At 36.7% G+C, this 14,786-nt stretch overlaps 1 protein-coding gene across 3 annotated transcripts in view; it reads left to right on the top strand.

Moving 5' to 3' along the window:
• Positions 1-14,786, top strand: part of LOC126185089 (band 4.1-like protein 5) — a 167,700-nt gene that overhangs the window by 48,745 nt on the left and 104,169 nt on the right. For all 3 annotated transcript variants that reach the window (XM_049927886.1, XM_049927885.1, XM_049927884.1), the window contains exons 6-11: positions 520-607; positions 10,788-10,876; positions 11,050-11,151; positions 13,091-13,228; positions 13,315-13,434; positions 14,305-14,522. In XM_049927886.1, coding sequence (XP_049783843.1) covers positions 520-607; positions 10,788-10,876; positions 11,050-11,151; positions 13,091-13,228; positions 13,315-13,434; positions 14,305-14,522 — 755 coding nt within the window. The remainder of the gene's footprint in view (positions 1-519; positions 608-10,787; positions 10,877-11,049; positions 11,152-13,090; positions 13,229-13,314; positions 13,435-14,304; positions 14,523-14,786) is intronic.

The raw sequence follows: 14,786 nt of genomic DNA, 5'->3' as shown, positions 1-14,786 counted from the left end.
TCTTATAAACATATTCTATCCAGGTACTATAGTTGCTCTTTCATTCATGCCATTTCACAAAGAATTCCTACTATGGAATCCCCAGAAACATCACTTTATTCACGTGGTAGCTTATAAAGTAGAGTATTAAGTGTCCAGAATAAATTACAAGCAATAAATGCACTATCTAAAAGCAGAAAGCAATGAACATAGCAATTCTAGTACATTTAGCAGTGTGTATACTGGCTGTACTGCCATGCCATCTTGTTCATTTTATATAAATGTGAGTTCTTTCAAGAAAGAACAGTGTGACTCACAGTGAAAACTATAGTAAATATTTTATAGGTAAATTACTAAACCATCATTTAACCCAAGGTTTCACTTGATATACGTATATAGCGAGAGGACATAAATAAATAATCTTTCATATAAAATCACAGTTACAGTGGAATGAATTTCATGAAGATGCCTGCCCTTAGTGAATCTGTCGTAGATGATTTTCTGTTTATTTTACTCTTGTGGTTATCTCTTGAATTCCAGAGGACTGACTCCTGCCCAGGCTGAAATGAATTACCTAAACAAAGTGAAATGGCTTGAGATGTATGGAGTAGACAACCACATAGTCTTGGTAAGCTTGAACTACAGTCTTATCCATTTATTATTTTATGAGTCACTAAAAGTGTTAAACAATGTTAATACAACTACCAAAACAGGGATCAGCAAGGTTGAAGCAATAACAGGAAAATCACACAACCTGAGCTTGTATATGCTGTAAGATGTCACTGTTGCTTTTGGGAGAGTGATTGAAATAATCAGCTGTCCTTTGTCTTACTGTTTCCCATTAGAAGATAAAATAATTGTTAACTGTAAGACCATCGTGTCTGTCTGTTTGAATACTCTTGTCTCCAGAACTAGTGTACAAATTTTCATAGGGGGTTTTGACAGGAAAACTGAGCATAACTTGGTGCAATGTCTAGGCTTCATTTCAGGAAGGAAGGAAGGAACAAGAAGAAGAACAAAATTGCAATTTAAAGTTTCATCTGCTCAGATTAGTAGTTTGAATGTTTAATCAACATGACATAGTAAACAAAAGAATGAATAGATGATACTGTTAGTTAAGTAGTACACCAAAGACCCAATAAACAGTGCTGTTAAGTTTTTAACTCAATGAAAGATGTATTTTCGGAAGTTTACATTAGTGACAGAACTAAGTGCTGCAATCTTATTTTTATGAATAAAAACTAATAGCAAATTTACTTGGCTATGATATATGAATTTACTGATTTTGCTTTCTGTACTAAAAACAATGACATTGCTTTGCTCATTTTGATAGGTTTTTTATACATTCTTTGCTAGGGAAAGCAAATTTATTAAGTTTGCTTTGTGATTTGGGTGCTTGCTGATTACATATTGATTTCATTTTGTTTATGAATAAAAATGCTAGGAAAACAATAGATTCTTTCTTAATACACCAGAACAGCTAAAAGACAGAGGACAATGCTGGCTGAAGAATCCATTGAAGATCGTGAGATGAGAGTCGCTGTGACTCAAGATCATCAGGCTGTAACTCGATCTTTGGAAATTCCTTCTGAAAGCGATGAGAGTGTCATACATAATCTTTATCCCCAGAATTCTTCACTTACAGAAGCTTTTCACCAGTGTAACGTCATATATGTGGAAATTTTGGCAGGAAGTAGTGCAGGCTAGGGAGTTTTTATACTCCAGATTCCACTTATTCCTAACAGTTTAGCATTTCACTTTAAACGTACACAATTCCCAGTAAGCTTATGTTATGCCATGACTGTAAACAAAGCACAAGGCCAGATGCTGCGTGTTGCAGATGTGGACCTTAGTTAGTTGCTTTGCACACAGCCAATTGTATGTGGTTCTCTCCTGTGTTAGTGAAGCAAACAATTTCTTCATTCATCTCCCCAGTTATACTACTTTTAAGTGTTGTATACAAAGACACTTTATACTATCAGTAATGAAATGATACCTTCCAAGATCCGCAGCCGAATGTGACTTGGAGGGCATCTCTTTGTGGTTTTCTAGACTCTGACACAGCGGAGTAGTGTGTCCCCTCAGACAAAAAAGGTTCTTGTTACCGGCTTTACCGGGGATGGCAGTGAAGTTGTTTCCTGCGGCTTCTGGCTGGCAGGGTGGTGACACTTGCTGGTATTAAGGTGGGGTAACAGTTGTGGTGCCAGGTTAATGAGAGAGGGAGAATCTAGTATCTCTACATAATGGCATACCTGCAGCTGAAATTTGAACGTAACAGCCCTATACCTTACTGATTTTTTTTTTTTAATTGATCAGTAGACATGAAAAATAATCCACCCTCATTGTTTGATGGTCCTATACGTAGATGATGCATTGGTAGTTTCTGATAGCTGGGGAAAAGATATTTATGAATAAATTGGCTGACAAGAAAGTAAGCATTAGGCCCGTGATATCTATAATTGAAATCAGGAGAGCCATACTGTATGGCTCCACTATTGGGAAACATGATTATTGTGTAACTAAACTCTTTCTTTGCATGGAAATGTAGTGCGCAACTCCAGTGCACAACTCCCAAGGCTTCTCCACATAGGTTATACAACTCAGAAAATTCTCAGGGTAATAATTCACAACCATTTTCCATACAACATAACAACCCTACAGATCAAAACTGTGTCCTACACCATGACTTGAGGCTGGAACCTCACCTTTCTCAAGCAGTGCTATTCATGAGTCTCACTGAGATAGCTCAGTGGGTAAGAGTTATGCCCACGAAAGGTGAGGTTCTGGGTTGGAATTTGCCCAGAACTTTCAGATTGGCACACACTCCACCGCATAGTGAAAATCTATTGTATGCCCCAAATTGTATCACCTTACCCCACAACTCTTACCCGTGCAGAAAGCTCCTTGTAAATTTTTCCTGTTCTACACTCCCAGCTTTGGCCAAACACACATTTTTGAGGTAAGAGCAATCCATTGGAGCACATACCAACAAGTAATCAGAATAAATGGCAACAAACATGTTGACTTTCTGTGTACTATTTTCAGTCACAATATTTTGTTTTGCTATCAGAGTTCAGCAGTGTGTTTGGGAGCTAAAATTCAATTTTTAGTTACCACATATAAATTATGTGGAATAAATATGATTTACTTTTTCACCTAGCAGTATATTAGATGAGAGAGCTTTTAATTTTGGAAGAATAGTAGGTCATAAGAAATTATGTGTTAAAAAAAAAATAAAATAAAATAAAATAAAAGGATAGTTGCCACTCACCATATACCAGAGATGCCGAGTCGCAGATAGGCACAACAAGAAGACTGTCAAACAAGAAAGCTTTTGGCCAAGGCGGAGTTTGTTGTAATTATTAACACACACACACACACACACACACTGGTTGCCGACACTATAACTGTGTGAATTTATGACAATTATTTCCATTCTGCCACAGATATTTGCCATCTGCAACAAATAAAAATTGCCACATTTGCACTTTCATTTAATGAAAGTTGACATTTTCTTTATGTACTGCAGGAGTCAAATCCCACTCACAGCGGGCCTTTTATAACTATATACACATTATTTGTACACTTACAGCTGTTGTTAAGCAATAACTGTAAAATATTACTTGTTATTTTAAATCATGCATTGAGATGAAATAAATTAAAACAGTGCGGAGCAGATGAGTGGCAGGGGATGGAAAGACTGTGGGGTAGCTTGGTTGCATGAGTGTGTGAATTAATGTTTGGTACTTTTCGCAGAGAAATTACCTGGCACACATTGGCCAAAAGGTGTGCCAGAAACTAAACAGTGACTGCTGTGTAGTATAACAGTTTTAAGACTTTTCTGGGTAAGAGGTAACCTGCAGAACACTATACTGTCTCAGTGTTCCACCCGAGGACAAATTTGCTGTCTGTTGAAAGGGAATAATGAAAATGCCATTACTTTCAGAGCATTGTGTTCATAAGCATATGATTATCTAATGAAAAAAGTATATCCTTTGGACTGCCATTCAATACACCGAAAATAGACAATACTATTTAAGTGTCAACCAGACATTTTAAAAGAAGAACTAGGTTTAATTAAAGCTAGGTCAACAACATTTTTACACAATTTGAAGCAATGGGATTTGATGAAATAACATTGATAGTTGTATGAGCTATGATTCATCCAACAGTATGATATTGGGACCACACAAGAATGTTCGTGTAGTTGCGATACAAAATTTATTTTCAAAGTGGAAGTTGCCAATACAGTGAAACCTCTGTATAACGTTTTTCAAGGGACCACAAATTCTGAACACTATATAGAGGAAAACACTATAAAGAGGAAGACTTCCAAATAATAATTATAGGGCATTACTGAAGATAGGGATACCACTAATCAGCTTTGACAAATGGTGCCATAGATGACATTTTAAATTTTCACAACACCATAATATGATATTCATTGCAAATGATCAATGTATCAAATAACTAGTTTTTTGTAATTAAAACATGGGGCCCAGTAGGTGGATGGGTGAAGGTAAATGGATCAGTTTGTACTGTAAAAAGTTATAACAGATTCTTAAGATATGACATCATTATGCAAAGCTGATAGGTGGTATCCCGTTCTTCAGTTGACCCAATTATAGAATATGAGCCAAATTTTGTTTATGATATACTGCAAATATTACATAAAAACACAGTAAGTAGTACAGATTAAAAAAAGAATTAGTTACAAAAAATTACTTTAATAATTAAATTATGAAATGGAACTTAAAATTTGAACAAAACTCTAGGAACCTATGCAATCTGAAAATCACACACCTATGATTTTTTTAAAATATTCAAGCAAGCATGTTTGTTTTCTATTTCTCCTTGACTGTATGGCAATCATTTATTGCCTTTTCTATCCTCAAGTCTATGGGCTATCATATATCTCCTGAATGTTTCAAAGGCTTCAGCTGCCTTAGTATATGAGGGCACAGGGTCATCTTCCTTGTCACTGTCACTTTCACTACCGCTATTATTCTCCAAGCTTCTCTCTGCAGTCAGCTCCTCAATACTCCTGTGGTTGCCATGTTGTCATCGACAGCCACGAAGACCTCAAATGTGACAGAATAACTGCCTATTAATTCCTGAAACTCTTGCAAATCACTTGCAACATCTTCCACAGGAGCTGCCATCTCATTCTCACAGAATCCACTTTTGTGAAACAGTTTTTAGTAGTTTCAGCAATGACTTCCCTCCACAAGTACATAATTATATTCATTGCCTGTAAAATATTCAGCTTCAGTTGTGAGCTCTGCTGGCTTCCCGATTTTCATTGGTCTATCAAATTCAAGGCTGCTGTTCTATATTTTACCTTAAGGGTGTGTATTATTCCCAAGTCCAAAAGGTTGCGGTTGGCTGGCAGGAAAATTACTTTCACATTTCTCAGAAAGGATATGTCTGGTGGATGTGCTGCACATCTATCCACAAACAGCAGCACTTTTCTTGCAGCACTCCCCATTTTGGCGTCAAATTCTCTGAGAGAAAGTAAAAATATATCACTCGTCATCCATGCCTTGGCATTGTTTGTATATTTGCACGGAAACATGGAAATGTTTTTGAAGTACCTCGGATTTTTTGGCTTCCCGATAACCAAAGGTTTCAGTTTTTCACTGCCACCGGCATTTGTACATAACAAAATGGTAAGACGTTTCTTGCTCTTCTCACCGCCATGGCAATTTTCCCCATGAAAAGTAAATGTCTCATCCAGCATTAAATTGAAAAACATGCCGGTTTCGTCAGTGTTACAAATGTCACGCAGTTTGTAGCCATGTATCAGATTAAGGAGAGTCTGCATCCACTGAGTTACAGTTGGTTCGTCCACACTTTTACTTTCTCCACATTCCGCTTTGTATACAACACCATGATGCTGTCAAAATTTATCAATCCTTCCATTAGACGTCTTAAAATTTTCCATTCCTAACTGCAGTGATATTTGAAGCACCTTCTCCTTCAGAATAGTTCAGTTTGTAGGAATGTTAGCAGCGTGTGCTTGCTGAAACCAAGTTAATAAAACTTCCTCCATTTCATCGTAAGTCAATGGTTTCACATGCATATGTTTCGAATTTCCACAATTCTCAAACCCTTCCATTATCGACGATCTGTTTTTCATAGTAGTGTTGAGGGGGCCAGTTCAAATTGCTTCGCTAGCTCCACATGACTCACACCAGGAGATGCCTCCTCTTTTTTAATAACAGAAAACTTCACTTCCAGAGAAATGTTCTTCCACTTTTCACTAATGTCCACTGATGAAAGCTTAAAAAAAAGTTATATCGAAGACACACTCTCACAAGACACACACAAACTGTTTGCTACTTAGCTCACACAACACGCTATGAATACAAAGCATCAACTGAAATGGCACCAAAAAGATCACAAGCAGAATGTGCATCACATGTCATGTGACCGGGTTCTGCCAATGATATATGAAACACACTGAGCACGGGCTTTCTGAGCCGGTGCAAATTGTGAATCTACAGAATGGAAAACTGTGTGTCTACATCCAGTCACTTATACGTTATAAAGAGGTAAAGAATTGACCAGGGTTCCAAAAATATGAGCGTTACATGGAGGAAATTGTAATATAGAGGAAACTCAGTGAAGAGGAAAATTTAACATTGTTTCTATGGGCTTTTAGTCAGGACTGAAAAAAACGAATGTAATATAAAGGAAAACATTATATGGAGGAACATTATAAAGAGGTTTCACTGTATATTAAAATGCTGATGTCACAATGACAAGTAATTTATTACAGCCAATCATAACACATTTTCAAGGAGTTGTAGATTTTTTCATTTCTGTTACATGTGATATGGTAGCAAAAAATTCAAAAGTGTGGTAACAACTTTGTGTATGCTTTTCTAAGACAATTTTTGTTAAATCAGTGGACAATAAAGGAAAATTGAGTACCAGATTTGCAACCATGCGGGGTAGCCGTGCGGTCTGAGGTGTCATGTCACAGTTCGGGCAGCTCCTTCCGTCGGAGGTTCGGGTCCTCCCTCGGGCGTGGGTGTGTGTTGTCCTTAGCGTAAGTTAGTTTGAGTTAGATTAAGTAGTGTGTAAGCTTAGGGACCGATGATGACCTCAGCAACTTGGTCCCATAAGAACTTACCACAAATTTCCAGTACCAGATTTGCTGAAATTATTCTGAAATCATTTTATTTAACAGAGTCACCCTGCCTGATAGTACTATGTGTACAAAGACATTAATAGACAATCTCCTGCTCATATATCATATATCAGAAGCTCGTGTCAATGTCGGGGATGTGCATGTCGGAATGGCTGCACAGCTATTTTCACGTCACATTGCCTAAGCTGTGGAATATATTCTGCATAAAGATCATGGAGGAAACATCATCAAAGTGGTAAATTAAGTTTTTGGTCTGTCGAACTCAGGTTACACCCATCAGCAAGCACCTCTGAGAAGTGGTTATGGTATCAACCTCAGAAGTCGAAATTTCTCTGAAAGGGTTTCTGAAAATCTGTTCAGGTGTGCAAGTGGGGGAAAAAGGAATATTCTCCCATTTCAGAAAGGATTTCTTACTTCAGTAAATTAACTTTTTGGTCTTTTCATAGATGTGAAAGATACCAAGGCTACGCACGCTGTGACTGTCAGACTGAATTAAGATTGTCTTGAACATTTGTTTTCTTGAATTTGTGGTCTTGGTGTATTTTCCAGTACAAACCAGAATTTGCTACTAATACTGACTAATATACTTTTCCCTTGATGCTCCCCTTGCAGAGAACAGAGATCAACTTTCTGCCTCTGAAAACTATGCAGAAGAAACTGTGTGAGAATTTGAGAAATTTAGTTTATTGTGCAACAAAGTAACTTATATTTAATGTCAAAGTACTACAGATTAAGAAGACAATGTGAAATTATTTTTGTTTCTTCTTAGGGAGCAAATATTTTGCATTGTTAATGTGGGGTAGAAACCCAAGCAGCTTTAGTACAATCAAGATTTCCCAAAATCAAAAAGAAAATAATTGATTTATTTGTCAGAACAAGAACTTTTGTCTGCTGCAGGTATTTAAATACGAGATCTAAATTAGATGAAATGAAGTGCGCCTCGGCAAAAGAAATCTCTAGACTGCATTATCTTGGCAACTTTGAGTTGAATGTTCTGCATCAATGTCATAAAGTAAGTTTTGTTATCAGTCTCATTATGTCCTCTGAATATGTCAGAACTAAATTCACATGCAAAATTCTAACATATTCACCGTAGTTACAAGCTTAAGCCATAAATACTGTTGGCGATAATATGCAGCCAGGTTTGGATAATGTTAAGTATTGTCAATACTACTTCTGCTTAGTGTTTTTCTCTTGACTGTTTCAATTGCCAATTCTTTTGAAACATCTAACACCTTTCCAGTGAGATGCTCAAAATGAGATTAAAAGATGTGTGACAAACTGTTTTTACTGTCTCCGATCCACACTAGCAAAGTGCACAGCTGCTCCCATATTGGCTGCCAGATGATGTCACACATCACTAACTGTGAGTGTGTACATACCTGAATGACCTACCTTCGTACTTTTTGTACCTAATGTACACATAATGTGGTGAGAGGATCACTTGTCAAAATATTGTGCTCTTTAGACAGTGATAAGCGAAAGTACAGCTGTGGACTGTTCTGTTGACAGGCTTATTGTTTATTCAGACATAAAACCATGATATGTCACCTCCCACTTCAAAGTTTCCTTCTCCTCTTTGACTTTAAAGAATGTGTTACCAGGAGCAAGGAGAGAACTATTTTGTCTTCTATCGGAAGTCCAGATAATGGTGTCACATTCTGTATTTTGAGCAGCTTTGTTTGTTGCATTTATCAGTCTCTTTATTTTGTGCTTAATTTCATGGTATTAATGTTTTTGTATCACAGTCTAATCAGTAGTATTACCAAAACTTGTGTAAATTTTAAGGTCCACATGTATCTAGATGGAAAGTTCTGAAAAGCAACTGTTCAGCATTTTGAGCTTGTGGGTGGCTGACAAAGTGGTTTGTGACTGCAATACATTGTAGATTACCTTAAGTGAGAGAAGCATTGATAACTGCCTCAAAATATACGAGGAAGCTAAATGGTAACCAAATTGAGACACTTTTGAAGTTTACTGCTTACAGATCAAAACCTTGAGATTCTTAATATGTGAAGTAACTTAGTAGTTCTTTGTTAAGGCTGCAGAATAAGAGGGCTGCCTTTTTAAGTGTTAGCAAAAACAATTAAAGAAAATTTTTTTGTGTGTAAATTGTTTTATTGTTTTTCAAAATATTCATCTTTAAAATGCATACAGTTTTGCATTCATTCAAATTAATTCCTGAAATATTTTCCCCCTTCCAGTATCAACACCTTGGAAGCACGATTTTAGGAGGATTCATTAGCTTCTCGAGTGATGAAATTCACTTTACACTTATTTTTCATAGAGAATTAAAAGAAGCCACTCGGCAATGAATCAAGTTATTGCAACCAGTGAGATGTCAGTTCAGTTTTTTCTCCATCACGTAGTCAGTCGTTGATGTATTGTGAGTTAGCTGACATTGCCAGGACAGGGAATGCTGTGAACTTTTCAATTGTGGCAAACAGTTGTATAATAGTCAGCATTAACTGCTGCTTTAGGGGATAGAAAAGCAGTTAATACTTGCCCGGTGTAATTGAAAAAATGAGTGGAGAGTCTTGACTCACTTCAGAACACTCAGTTTCGTCTCCTATTACAGTGTCAGGTACTGATTTTGCATTTCCTCCATCAAATTGTTCGAATGTTTCCTCATGCCAGTTGATGCAAGCCCATTTTTCGTGTGGAACTGCTGAACATTCATGCAAAATTGAACATACTGCAGTCTTCAGTATAACTAAAGGCACCTCTGTCTCATGGTAAGTCATGTGCCAGTCCTCCCCAATTCTGTTGGACATGGGAACAACACTTTGCAGAACGATGGCAGTTTTCAGTCAATCTTCACAAAATTTTCCACTGACACAAGCACTGCAATGGGGAAATTCTGCATACCAATTTCTAACAGTAGCTTCTGAGGGTGATTGATTACGAAAAGTTGAACTGAGTGATTTGAGGCACTGTTCTTGAGTTAGACCATTACGAAAATCGTAAAATGTTGCAATAACTAAAACCTTCATGTGAAATTTCACCTTTTTTTTGCAATGCTTACCATGACTAACTCACTGTTAAATAAATTACTTGGCCAATTTCTGAGCTGCCATTGTTTTAACAGTAACAAAGGACAAATTAAAAAATAGAAATGTCACATCTCAGTAGCGTTGTTTGGAAAGAACAAACACTGAACAGGCACTTGTAACTAAACTCTGACAATGTTATAGTTAATAGCAATTGTGGTGTAGGATGGGGAAAGAGATTGTTAGGACTTAATATCTATTTTCATGTTTTTCCAAAGGATAGGGTAGTTTAGGTTACACAAACAGAAGTTAAAGCAGCCTCTGCTGATAGCTTGGTTTATTCTTGCTTACCCAGCAGTTAACGGGGCAGCTTACAACTGAGCACAGGTTCCAAACTATGGGATAACTTGGTATTTTTCGTGTAGCCAAAATATCACTAAAGTACTGACTCAAAATTGAGTACCAAATCTTTGGTGTTGCAGCCTGACACTTACCACCAAGTCAGTGAGATGCCCTGTGTGATCCCTGTAGTTGCGATTTTCCTACTGCTGTATTCTTACTTGCTTTGCTTTTTTGTAGAGTGATAAGTTTCCTGTGATGCTATAATTTTTTCTCATATTGTATGTAGATATTTCAGCATTTAAAATACTGTTATTTTTCAGGGTAAAGATGGTTGCGAATATTCTTTGGGCCTGACACCCACTGGAATTTTGGTATTTGAGGGAACACAGAAAATTGGACTTTTCTTTTGGTGAGCAAAACTATGCTTTAAATGACAGTATAGCAAAATTACAGATTTAGATTTTTCTTTTGATGCCTAATAAAAGATTTTCATAATGCAGATGTCATTGTTTGCAGAATGAACCAAAATAAGTAACTTTTTGATGAAGGAGATAAGTTTTTTCATGTTTTTTTGTTTTTTAGGCCCAGGATTGGAAAACTGGATTTCAAAAAGAAGAAGTTGACTTTAGTTGTTGTTGAAGATGATGATCAAGGACGTGAACAAGAGCATACATTTGTTTTCAGGTGAATGATTATGTCACTGTGTAGTTTCTTAGAAAAGGATGACTGTGTGTGTGTGTGGGGGGGGGGGGGGGGGGGGGATGGGTGGCACACCTGTCTTAACTGGACAAGGTGGCAGAATATTTAAACCATGGAAAAGGAGTAGGGTAAAAATGATTTCAGCCAAATAGCCATGGCGTATTTCCTGCCTCATCCTTGTGTATAAAGTTCTGCTCTTCCTTGTTTTCTTTCACATATTTTTCCTCACCTATTACATTTTGTTGTCTTGCCATGTCTTCATTTTTTTCTGTGTCCCTTGCAGTTTGTCTTGAGCTAATCTGACACCTTCACCTTATTAATTACTTTCTTATCGTTGTTTAGCCTCTGCAGTTATGTGGTTATTATCTTTACTTGATTTCCTGCACTGTAAGTTTCTCCTAGAGTTCGAAGCATTTTTTTTTTTTTTTTTTTTCTCGCCCCGCCAGCCTCAGCCCTCCTTACCCCGTTATATACTACCTTTCTTTTTTCCCGTTATAATTTGTGGAAGCTAGAGATTGTGCCGACATTCTGTGTTTAAGACCTCTACCTCAGTTTTTCTTTTTTCAGTATCTGGCAATACAGTGTAAAAATATGAATATTTTGGAAGAATTAGAGATACACACATACAAGAAATTTTCTGAAGGACTTAGTGAACAAACTGATCCAAAACACAAGCCCTACTTTGAAAATTTTATTGAAATTTTCGACAAAGAGGTAGAGTGAATGTATGAAATCACAGATAACACATATAAAACAAATTTTAACCAAATAATATCTACCATCCCTGTCTCCCAAAGATGAAACATCTGTAAACATACAGCATATAAAGATACCAACTGAGACAGCTGTCAAACAATTATCACAAACAATTTCATATTGTAAAATCCAAGTGATTACAATGTTATTATTTCATAAAAGACCGCTCACAGTTGACCCTTGGATGCCGTATGATCTTCAACTTTACCTAGATGTAAGTACAATAGTAATTTATAAAAATGACATTATTGATCATAAGTAAGATGTAAACAAGATTCGCTATTCACAATATTCACAGGTGCACTGAAAAATGCAAGCTGCTTGTGCAGAAATCTCTAAATACAAGGTAATTGGGTTTACATTGTATCTAGTGGAACTGATTTCTTATAAAACATTAGTGAATGTTTACTAAGAGTTCTATACATAATCGTGGAACAATAGCCAGTGTGGAAAAATAAACAAAAAGCTCAAATTGGCATTTTCTATTGGGGACTAAAACTGGATAATAAATTGCTCAAGGACATGAAAAAATTACTAAAATAAATCTGTTTAAAAAAATCAACTAAACATACTTCGTAACTAATACATACTATTCAGTTCAAGATTACTTTGAGGACTCAGAATAGGGGGCCGAAAACAATGACGACAACACCATCACCCTCTCATGTTACAGTACACGATCACAATGTTACACTTTTACAAGAAAATGTGTCAAGAACTACAGTGTATGATATTAATGTCTTGTTATTTCCCTGAGTTCAGCATCTCACTCATATCATATTTCAAGCTATTCAATTAAAATTACATATGACCAAAATAACATTGTACAAAAGAGACCAACCAAATGATACAGTGCGTTTGTTAAAACACTGACTTCACATTGTTCACCCTCTTTGTCCAGCTATCCCGATTTAGGTTTTCGTAAATCATTTCAGGCAAATACTGGATGGTTCCTTTAGCAGTGCAGTGACTGATCACTTATATCATCATAAAACATATCTATATATAGTGTGTGTGTGTGTGTGTGTGTGTGTGTGTGTGTGTGTGTGTGCGTGCTAGAACTATATTTTTTCATTGTATTATGATGATGACAAACCCGAAAATGAGACAATCTTTGGGTTCATAAATAAATACAAGGAATCAGCGAAACAATGATTTGTGTTGACAGGTTACATAATGAAAAAGCCTGCAAACATCTCTGGAAGTGTGCAGTAGAACATCATGCATTCTTCAGATTAAGAGTTCCTGTGAAAGGTCCATCAGCTAGACAGAACTTTTTCAGAATGGGCTCTCGATTTAGATACAGGTAATGGTAATAAATTTTCTTTTGTGCATTCATTGTTTTTATAAACCTCAGTGACATTGATCTTTGTACTTAATCATTTATTTCAGTGGAAAGACCGAGTTTCAGACAACTCAGCTTAACAGAGCAAGACGAACTGTGCAGTTCGAACGCCGCCCGAGTCAGCGCTATGCTCGGAGACAATCTCACATTCTGAAAGAGCGTCAGAAGTATGCTGTCATTGTTCTGTACTGTTCATATATTAATTATGCCCATCTTTCCTCTTCTGGAAGGTGGTAATACTTTCACTTTCATAAATTATTTTTGGATACTTTATGTTGATGTAACAATATTAAGTAAACAGCAATAATAAATTTCAAACAGTGTAACTGTCATGCTTAAGATACTATTGATTCTGTTTTTACTACTTGAATGATCTTGTTTGTTAAGAGCACAATAAATAAGAAAGGGTCTAGATGGAATAGGGTTGAATGCACGCACATGTGGATATGAATATGTAAAGAGGATGTTGTCAATATAACATTAGTTATTATAGAGCTGCAGAGCAAAAGATGAGAAGATTGCAAATGACATAAGATGGGGTAGGCTGGTACTCCAGACTTGGCAGTCTCAAAGAGATTTACTAGAAGCTGGCGAACTGAGTAAACACAAAACCCAAAACACTGTATATTTGGAAATTAAATACGTGAGCTATGTAAACAGAGAGTGTAGAGCACTGGCAAAATAATTGTGGTAATACCAGTTGTAGAGACAGTCCTGATAGGTTAAAATATATACAAAGAAAATTATCTCCAAAGCGAAACCACAATATTATATACAAAAGAAAATAATATACAATTTGTATGTACCGGGAGAAATACACAGCAGACTGAAGCACATGTACTGCTATCCCTCCCCCCCCCCCCCCCCCCCCCCCCCCCCCCACACACACACACACACACACACACACACACACACACACACACACACACACTGCTATCCCTCCCCCCCCCCCCCCCCCACCACACACACACACACACACACACACACACACACACACCTAAATCAGATATTTTTAATTGCAATTTACTTTGCTTCAGGAATCCTGCAGTAAATGAAGACTCAAATTTAAAGCAAAATGAGTGTGGCAATTCTTCTCTTTATGACTCAACTGTATCAGGAAAAACAGAGAATGTATCTGCACTCATCAACACAAGGGATGAGCCTGCAACAGATTTCCAATCAGTGGGCATTTCAGCCACTACTGCTGAAATTACAGTGCAGTCTGCAGATGTAGCTAAACCTAAAAATAGTGCAGGTAATAAACTGGTTTATTCTTTGTGTATATTATTACTAGCATTAAAGTAATTTTGAGCAATCATATCCCCATGACAAAGGTTTTTTTTCCTAGATTCAGGGTTTCTATGTCTAATATTTGTAATGGAACAAAAAGTCAGCAACATTTTACTTTCATTTTTGTAATTATGTACAATTCTTTACTTTTATCCATCTTCAAACCAATGGGCCACTTGCACTGCACTACTATTAAAGTTGTGTTAGCTCTCGTATTTTGCAAGCTGTT

The sequence above is a fragment of the Schistocerca cancellata genome, chromosome 4, assembly GCF_023864275.1.
Source record: "Schistocerca cancellata isolate TAMUIC-IGC-003103 chromosome 4, iqSchCanc2.1, whole genome shotgun sequence".
NCBI lineage: Eukaryota > Metazoa > Arthropoda > Insecta > Orthoptera > Acrididae > Schistocerca > Schistocerca cancellata.
This window is presented reverse-complemented; position numbering and strand designations above follow the sequence as displayed.